Source organism: Buteo buteo, chromosome 12, assembly GCF_964188355.1.
Source record: "Buteo buteo chromosome 12, bButBut1.hap1.1, whole genome shotgun sequence".
NCBI lineage: Eukaryota > Metazoa > Chordata > Aves > Accipitriformes > Accipitridae > Buteo > Buteo buteo.
The window spans coordinates 6,579,620-6,588,864 of NC_134182.1; the positions used below are offsets into that span (position 1 = coordinate 6,579,620).

A 9,245-nucleotide genomic window follows, 5' to 3' on the forward strand; every position below is an offset into this window, starting at 1 on the left:
GCCTTTCCGCAGGCTGGACTGGCCACTGTGCCCACGGCCAGCCCTCTTCCAGGGGGATGCACGTGGCCCCATCCCAGGGCACTTACCTGGATGGGTCTCAAAGTCCTGCCAGGGTGCATAAATCTCTGGGGCAGGTGATTTCATTGTGCTCCCTTCCTTCCCCAGCCTCTGCTCTGCTTCTTCATCCTTACTTCATCTTCCCCAGCCCACAGGATGTCTTTTTGGCCTCTGTCCCTTCACTCTATTGTATGCAAACGAGCTGTCCAGAGCAGTGGGATGGAGCTCTGCAAGCGGAGCTGCGAGCATGAGCATGTGTGGTTTAAAATAGCCCCTGTATCCAGGAAGCGAGCGCTGCCGGCCCGACCCACTGCTGCTTCAGACAATGAAATGTGCTGATCTGAAAATCAGAGCCCCAGCAGCAGTGGGGAAGTGGCGAGTGACCTACAAAGCTGCCCAGGGGTTCAGCCGGGAGCCTCTTGGTGAGGGCTGCGTGCCATCCCCACGGCAGACAAAGCCACGCCGTCCCTGCCGTGGGCCAGGCACGGACGTCCCTCTGGGGAAGAGGCAGAGGAGAGCACAAGGCTGCTCGCTGCGTCTTGGTGCCAGGCTGCTGCTTTTGAGGGTTTGCAATCCATGGGCTATCAAAGGACTAGAGAGGCAAGACAGCTGTGGGCCTCGCCTCTTGCCTTCATCTCCTTGTTTCAGTGGTTTGTGGAGGACTTTGTGCGGAGGGTTTTTTGCGCCTGCTTCTGAGATGTTGTCTCTGTCCACACTCAGTTGTGTCCTGCCATGGTCGTGCTCTGCTTTCCTCCCGAAGCAGGGGTGCAGCCCGAGACTGGTGTCAGTGCCTGTGATCCGCCACAGCAGTGATGAGAAGCCATTTGGGCACGGTGTGGCCAGGGACAGGTGGTCTCCAGCCACTGGTGGGCATTGAGCGCCCGGTCCACGAGAGGTAGCTTGTCCACATTGCTGGTGACCTCAGCAACTACGTCGTGGTGGAGACTTGCCGATTGCATTAGGGGGCAAAGCAGTGGAGCTGTGGGATGGTTTGGGATGTGCAAGGCAGAGAGCTGCTACCTCTTCTCACCCATCCTCCATAGACAGGTCCTTCAGCTGCCAAAAAAAGCTGGTTGCATCCTACTTAGGGACATGCTTGGCTGCTGAAACACCCGTCCTTGCCCTGGCTCCATCCCTATCCTGCTTACCACTATCCCTTCTTTTCAAGAAAGAGGATGGCACTGTGAACCGGGACTTCAAGAAGACACGGACAAAGGAACAAGTCACGGAGGCCTTCAGGGAGTTCACCAGAGGAAACCGCAACGTTTTGGTGAGTGGGGGATGCTGGGGGGGCTGCCGGGAGAGGGCTCCTCCTGTGGGGGCTGCCTTTGGCTCATCAGTTCCCTGCCCTGAGGGGCTGCAGCCTGAGCAACCTCTCTTAAAAAAGCAGGAAAAATGGCAGAGAGAAATGCCACCCTGGTACAGGGGTGAGAGGAGAGCAGCGGAGGGCTGGGAGAGGACACGTTTGCTGCAGCAGCACTTCTCAGGCCAGGTCCAAGTCTGCTGAGGATGCTCAAGGGTTGGTCCCAAAACTTGCTGCAGAGGCACAGCCATGCTCTGCCCTCTTATCCCCGGAGCTGACGGCAGCCTCTGGGTCTGCTCTTTACCCCAGTGTGCGATGGCATGAGCAGTGGGGGCTCCCACCCTGGCACAGTGGGCTGCCCCACACTCAGTCTTACAGGACGGGTGGCCAAGGCATCCCCCTGCCTGCAGCAGGTGCCCTTTGCATGGGCAAGCCACTGGCGGCATTTCCTAAGTTCCTTTATGTTGTCAGGACAATAAGAGATGTTACTGTAAACAATTTACACCATGTCAAATATCCTATTTCACAAAGCGGTCCCATTTTAAGCTGTACTATGTGAAGCCTACAAACGCAAGGCTCCAGCTGGGGTGGCCCTTGTCACTGCCTCCTTCAAACTGGCACATTCGCTTTGACAAGAGTTACCTAGGGATCATTGCTGGGTCTGAAAATGAAGTTGCCTGGCTGCATTTCATCCCCAAAGAGCTTGGAGCACACTCACACCATCATGCCCTGGCTTTGGATGGGGCTCCTTGGCCAAACCATTGCAATACAGCGACCCCCACATCTCCCCACGCAGTCAAAGTGTGAAAATATAGGCGTACTATAGTGCCCAGATACCTGCTGTGCACTATCCTGTGCTTAGTCTTTCTATCTAAACCTCAAAATGAAATTATCAGAGGGCCCCCCTGAGAACATTTAGTTCCTTCCAGTGATTTGCAGGGATGCTGGAACAGGCATGTGGGTCTTGACCTGCTTGCTGACTAGTGTCAGCGCCTTCCACCTGTGGTATCAACTTTGCAGAAGTGCTGATACAGAGTTACAGAAGTTGTCTCAGGACGCTTGACTGACTGAGCGATAAAAAGAGTGCAGGTGAGAGAAAAAAGCAGCCTGGCTGTGCATGCACAGCAGCAGCTGCTGAATTAGCTGTTCCCTCCTCGGAAGTGCCGTGGATGCAGTAGGGAAAGTCTGCAGAAAGCACTGGTTCAGCAAAAGCAAATGCTCTCACAAAGTTGTGGAAGCCACTGGAGCTTACAGGATGCTGTAGAGGCCAAAAGGATAAGTGGATCCCAAAAAAGAGGGGACAGCCCTCCCAGTGGACAGGTCTGTGGGAAGGTGCGGAGTGCAGAGCAGCTGAGGGACGCCCCTGGCATCTCTCCACGCAAACATGATATCATGAAAATGATGCTGGGAGGGATGACTTTCCTGTCTGCCCCATGCAGCAGTTTTTATGTAGGCTTCCTGCAGTGCTGACATCTTGGGTTTTTTGGTTTTTTTGTAATTCCAGAACAGTTACCTTAACCGGTTGAAGGGTATCCGCGCTACCCTGGAGACATCCCCGTTCTTCAAGTGCCATGAGGTAATACTCACATTTAGATAGGTCTGCTTGGAAATGCAAATGGTTTAATCACAGCTCCTCTGAGGAGAGGAGTCGAAGCCAGAGGCTGTAAATTTCTACAATTTTGAATTTATTCTTATATCCATGTTTTCCTACCCCTGTTTATCTAGTACTTACGTGGAAATACAGCTGATGACTGATATAATGTTCATGTATCTGACATGGGCTCAAACCTACTGAAGACCAATGTTCATACAGATTAAAAGTGATCTAGGAGGAATTTGGGCTGCTTATGGGTTTATATGGCTGGGAAAAATCCTTAATGTAAAAGTAGAGGGTTTTTTTGGAGAAAAATGCCTGTCTGAATGTGCATCAGGTATCATTTGGCTGCCAGTTGCTCCATGTGATCAAACAAGGCTTCAACATAGCCATAAATTGCAGATATCCCAAAACTGCCTTTGCTGAGCTGGTTGGGGCACTATGGTAAGGACCTTGGAAAGACTTTCCTCCAGAAATGAGTGTCCACAAAATCAACATTTTCTGCAGTGAAAATTCAGTTCTGGTGGGAAAACAGAGGAAGCACTAAATTTTTTTGGCCATTTCAACAGGAATTGGAATGCTCCATAATTTAATTAAATCATTTTATTGATTTAGCATTGGCAAAAAGTATTTGCTATTGCATCTACTTAACAAAACATGAGAGCGCGTGTCCTTGGCATGTGTTGTCTACGGGCAAAAGAACCTCACAGGAACCCTCGACTCGCAGGGAGCAGGAGCCACAGCTCCAAGATCCCACTGTCCCTCAGCTGGAGCCGCATGAGCCACCTCAGCTCCGGCTGCACGCGGAGGGTCCTGCCGGGAGCCGGAGGCACACGGGGCCATGCCTCCTGACAGCAGCGCCTGTAAGGCAATTGGAAAGGAAATGTCAAAACTGAGGGTTTCAGGTCAGTTCAACATAGGAAACAAAATGCTCCCTGAAACCAAGTGCCAGGGTTTTGCTTGAAAACACAGAAACAAAACAGCCTTTCAAGGAGGTTTTGAAAGGAGTTTCCATTCCTTAAAAATTAAAAAGCAGCAGCTTTGACTTTCTGTCCCACTTTGAGACGAAGCACAGCAGAAGCTCTGCCAAGCTCTGCGTGTCCCTCCACGGGGCCCTCACTGGGCAGGGCTCCTCTGAGGAGCTGCAGGAGAATTCGGCGACCCAGGACAGGCGAACAAAGAATGTCAGCAAAAGGCTTTTCCTTAAGGTTAAAATGCTCTGTCCTGGCCAAGAGAGGGCTATAAGAGCTTAGAAGGACAAGAGCTAAAGATAAGCATTTCTGGAAAATAATAAATATCTCTGGACCTTGGATGTTTTCCCAATGTGCTGGAGGAGGAAGTCTCCTCAAAAATGTAAATTCATAATAGCTTTTGCAAACAGTACATGCTTCCCATTCAAAACCCTCATCTAAAGGCAAACCTCAGACTAAACCCTGCTGATAGCATAGACATGGGAGTCCCCAGTAACGTTTAGTGCTGCTGTTTTGGAGGGCTGACACCAGCTGGGTGCCCCTAGAGCTGTGCTCCTCCATGTATCTGCACAGCTTATGGGGCACTCCTGGCTCTCAGCACGCTGCGTCCTGTCTGCTAACAGCCGTTGTGCTCGGGTCACCAAGGTCCCCATGTGTGATACAAGGGCAAGCGAGTTCATAATCCACCAATTCATGCACATCAGACATAATTTGGAAAGCAATCTTCATTTGGGACAGCTCTGAAGCATGCCTGCTGGTGCTTTTCTGCAGTACTGCCTGCTAAAATCTTCTGACTGGAGGAGCAGATTCAGCAGAAGAGCACAATGGTGAACGGCCTGACACTGATACATGTTCCCCAAGCACTGGGAAGCCGCAGTGGAGCTGCTGGTGGGCAGCAGCCTGGCTGGGACTGCGTGCCAGGATGGGCCAGGGGCTGAGCTGGAGGTACCCGCCTGCTGAGCATCTCTCCGCTCTGTGGGTGGTGAGCATTGGGCTCGTGGGGTCTCGTCCCTCTTCAACAGGCCTTGAGACTTCTCCGGCCAGAGGTGATGTGCGTCACCTTCCCAAATGCACCTGTGGGCTTCCCCAGGCGTGCCCAGGCAAATACTTGCTGCAGGATTTTCCCAAAGGCCGATCAGGATATGAAAGAGCCCTTCAAAGCAGATGCAGCCAAGTGAACTCATGGAACGGGAAATTCATGCACATGTACCTCTGTAACTTGCATTCCCAGAGCGCTGTGAAAGCCAGGAGGATATTCTAGGGGCAATCTGGGTGCAATTGGATGGTGTTACAGGTAGCAGACAGCACATTGCAAGTTAACTTGTACATGGAGCGTACCCATCGCTGTGGTGATGTCTTCAGGGCTGGCGAGTGTGAATAGCACGAGCCAGTCACAAAGAACCGGCCTTGGAAAAAATCCCCATCTGCAGGCTGAGACAATTCATCTCATTCCTTCCCCAAGGACTTTGACTCAGTTTCCAAAATGACATCTCTATCTTTCACGCTCATGTTTTTCTGATCCTCTCCTTCTGCCAAGAGCTGGGATTTGTGTGAGTACATCAGCTTGTCTGAATACCAGATTTGCATGTGCAAACAGCCAGCAGCACACAGAGCTTGCTTTTGCTCATGCAAAATCTCAGCATCATCTCTTGCAAATGCAGCCTGAGATAAGGTGTCTGAAAGCCCCAGAGCTGTCTGAGAATGAGCAATAGGAGCACCACTAACTGGTCTCTCTCCTCTCTGCAGGTAATTGGGAGCTCCCTCCTCTTCATTCACGACAAGAAGGAACAGGCCAAAGTCTGGATGATTGACTTTGGGAAAACCACCCCACTGCCGGAGGGACAAGTTCTCCAGCACAACGTGCCCTGGGTGGAAGGGAACAGAGAGGACGGCTACCTCTGGGGGCTGGACAACCTCATTCAGATCCTGACAGAGTTGTCCCAGAGCGAAGACTTGCATTAAAGCCGCGCATCCGACTCTGCCACTACCCCCAACCTGCCCCCGACTGACTCTTCTGAACTGCACTACAAGACACTTTCCAGCCCTCGCCCTTCCCATTTGAAAGCTATACTCTCCCTATTTAATGTGGTTTTTGTTGTGTTTTTTTTAGGTTGTCTTGGTCTTTTTTTTTCCTCTCCATGTAAATAGAGAGCTAACCTGCCAGAACAAAAGCTGAACTTGAAACCTTGGCTTCGCAGAGTCAGTGGGAGCACGCGGCCGTGCCGGCCAGGAACAGCCTGGAGGGTTGCTTAGGCAAGCGCGTGCTTTGCCTATTGTGCTTCTGTCTCTTGTGCAGCCTGATTTTAAGAGGGCTGGTGGAGGAAGGAGCCTCTCCCTGCACTGGGATCTGTAGCTTTATCCCAAAAACACTCAGTGGCTGTGCCCAGGACCCTCTGGCAGCCAGGTGTGTGAGCAAGGCATGGGGATAGTGAAGGATACTGGGGTGGGAGCCCTTTAGTTGTCCTTGCCAGCACCTTTCAGCCTAGGGAACTGGCTGGGCCGAGTCCTTAAGAGATGCTAGAAGGGCCGATTTGGGTTTTTCTTTGTGTTCAAGATATCCCATAGAGGTTGCTCAGTTATTTGCAGGTGGCACTGGAAGGTGAGGTTTTTCCTCCTACTGTGGGGCCATGTGGCTGGGTATTTACCATGGCCAGGTTCTTCCCACCCACATCCCCTGTGCTAGGTGCGCTGGCACGGTGGGTAACATGTCGAGCTCCTCTCTAGAGACCCAGCTCCCCTGCTAGGAGCTGCTTCCATCCCTCCTTAGCTGGGGTCCGCAGCCCTCCATGTGGAATGAAGTCTTCGGGCAGGGCTGGGGGAGAGAACAATAGCTTATAAGGGACTACTGTGAGACCTAAAGTAGCCATCCAGGTTGATCAGTCTTTTTGGCAGCAGCCAAGCACGTGTGTAGGGGTAGTGCTGCCAATGCCCGCACCTGGCCCAGGGTGACCTCCCCGCCTGGAGCATCTCTGTAATTTTTACCAGCAGGTGGTGAAGGGTGACAGCAGCAAAGCAGCTCTCGAGGTGGCCGGGTTAGTTGTCTTTGGCAACGCAGAGTTGGGGTCAGGCGTCCCCGTGCCTTCCCTCTTTTTCCGCAGAGGTAGCTGACTCTGCTGCTGCTCTTCGGCTCTGGCTTCCCAGCTTGCTCGGGCCGTGCGGACGGCTTCTGCGCTCCCACTCCTGCAAAAAACACCCAGTTCCCTATTTAGGGCGGAGGCTATTTTTTAACTTCCTGGAACATTTGAACTAAGCGGCTCGCTCGTGGCGGAGCTGGCTCGCTAAAGGTCAGCCGTCGAGAGGACGGCGGGGAGGGGAGGCTGCAGGGCAAGCCGGGGCGTCCCTCACGTCGAGGACAGGAGCGTGCGGCGCAGGAGGTGGTGCAGGAGCTTGGCAGCCACGAATCCCTCACCTGCTCCATCCCCAAACCCGCCGTCTCATCTCGCTTCCCGGGAGCGGTGCTCCAGAGCCCCTCTGCCATCGTTCGGTGGGTCCAGCACCTTCAGTGGGGGAGGTTTTCTCCTGGCAGCAATAAGGAGGAGGAGTTGGCCATTGAGCCATCTGCAGCCATGCCCCAGCCTCTTTCCCAAGGATTGAAGCCTCCTAAGGTTTTTCTCAGTTCATATCTCACCAGACAGATGTCTTTAGCTCATCTGATGCCATTGTAAATGGTTGCACTGTTTTAGCTCCTTGCCAGGCTTTCTAGAATAGCCCACGTGGAAGTGCCTTATAGATTTGCCTCTGTTCCATTAGTGTCATGGAAAAGGTTGGGTTTTTTTAAGTTATATTTATTTTCATCCCATTTTAATTGCACAAAACACTAAAACTTAATGCATGGAATCCCTTTTTTTTTTTTTTTTTTAAACCGTGTTTTTAATTTTTAAACCATCCCTTTTCCAGCTTTGGAGAAAGGATATGAACAGATACGCATAGATATGTACCACTTATTGCTGTACTTTAGCTTCAAGCTGCTCTTATATATGTGTATTATTTTTTAAGCCTGTTTATAAACCAGATTCCTTGCTTCATGGCTTCAGAAGAAGCAGGTTGTTCCTCTCAGATGTCTTATGCCTTTCTGGAGGAAGGGTTGCTGTGAGGGAATTTCCCCACTCCCACCACCCCTCTCGGTCATTGGGTAATACAGAAAAAAAATCAAACCGGTCTGAAACACCAATGCACAGTGCCTGTAAAAAAATCCTGTAACTTTGCAAATAAAGGCATATGGGAAGCATTCGCCTGGTGTACGGTCTGTGTCTGCCCTGTGCAGCTTACAGCAGCCTGGGAACAACTCAGGAGCCGGCTTTTCGTGTCCATGCTGATTTTGGGGGGAATCAGGCTCCAGCTTTGGTTACCCCAGCACGTGCCGGGAGCAGCGCTGCGTAAAAGCAAGAGTAGGGAAGGACCCTGCGCTGGGGACGGATCCTGACAAACAGGAACTGGCTTTGCAGGGAGCAGGGCAGGGTGAGAGCAGAGCCAGGGCTGGGGGGGGTCCAGGCTGGGTGGGGGGCACCCTGGGAGAGGCCGGAGTTTCTCCATCCCCTTTCTGCAGGGAAGCCCACCAAAGGCAGCTCCACACCAGGAATTTTTTTTGCTCTTTATGTTTTTTGCTAGCACTACTTTGTGGCTCCCGCTGAGCGGTTTCCGAGTGCCACCCTGCGATTTTCTGCGCTCAAGAATATCAAAGCACCCAGGGGTGTCAGAGCTGCCTGGCGCAGCCAAGCGCTTCCCCTGCTCCTCTCCCTCTCAGCCGCACTGCGGGCAGTGCCGGAGGGAGCACTTGGGACCAAAGGCCACCAAAAAAAACCCCAGATTGGTTTTGCACTGAAGGAGAAATCAGGTTGTAGAGCCTGAAAGGCAGCTCCAGTCCCTCCTGGTTGTTTGTGCAAGCCCAGGACAGCAGGAGCCTGTCCTGGGGCAGACGTGGCCAAGGGGAGTGGGTGCGCTGCCCCACAGGAAAGTCAGATTTAATGCCCAGACCCCCAGGAGCAGCCCAGCCCGGGGACCGGTCCCTGCAGCATCTCTGCCGCTCACCACAGCGTCTCTAAAACAAACTGCAGGAGAAAGCCAGCATGGACTTTGCTTAAAGACTAGAAACCTCTTGGTACAAGAAAGAACTGGTGGTACTATAGATGTGAGGCGGCTATACGTGCACCTAGCGATCTCTCGTGGGCTGTGAGACAGGCGTACATGTTTCCTATCCGGCTGGCTTGCACGCTCCTGCAGCATCGTTACCGACAGCCGATGTAGCTCCAGTTCTGGGGGCCACTGAGAGTCTCATCAGTACGGGACTCCTTCTCCTACCTGTGGAGGAAAACAAAAGCCT

General features: G+C 52.4%; 1 protein-coding gene across 1 annotated transcript in view; it reads left to right on the forward strand.

Annotated features, from left to right (window-relative positions):
* Nucleotides 1–8,155, forward strand: part of ITPKB (inositol-trisphosphate 3-kinase B) — a 72,114-nt gene extending 63,959 nt beyond the window's left edge. The window contains exons 6-8 of the mRNA XM_075042513.1: nucleotides 1,226–1,327; nucleotides 2,865–2,936; nucleotides 5,672–8,155. Of these exons, the coding sequence (XP_074898614.1) occupies nucleotides 1,226–1,327; nucleotides 2,865–2,936; nucleotides 5,672–5,887 (390 nt within the window). The 3' untranslated portion in view covers nucleotides 5,888–8,155. The remainder of the gene's footprint in view (nucleotides 1–1,225; nucleotides 1,328–2,864; nucleotides 2,937–5,671) is intronic.
* Nucleotides 8,156–9,245: the final 1,090 nt, after the last annotated feature.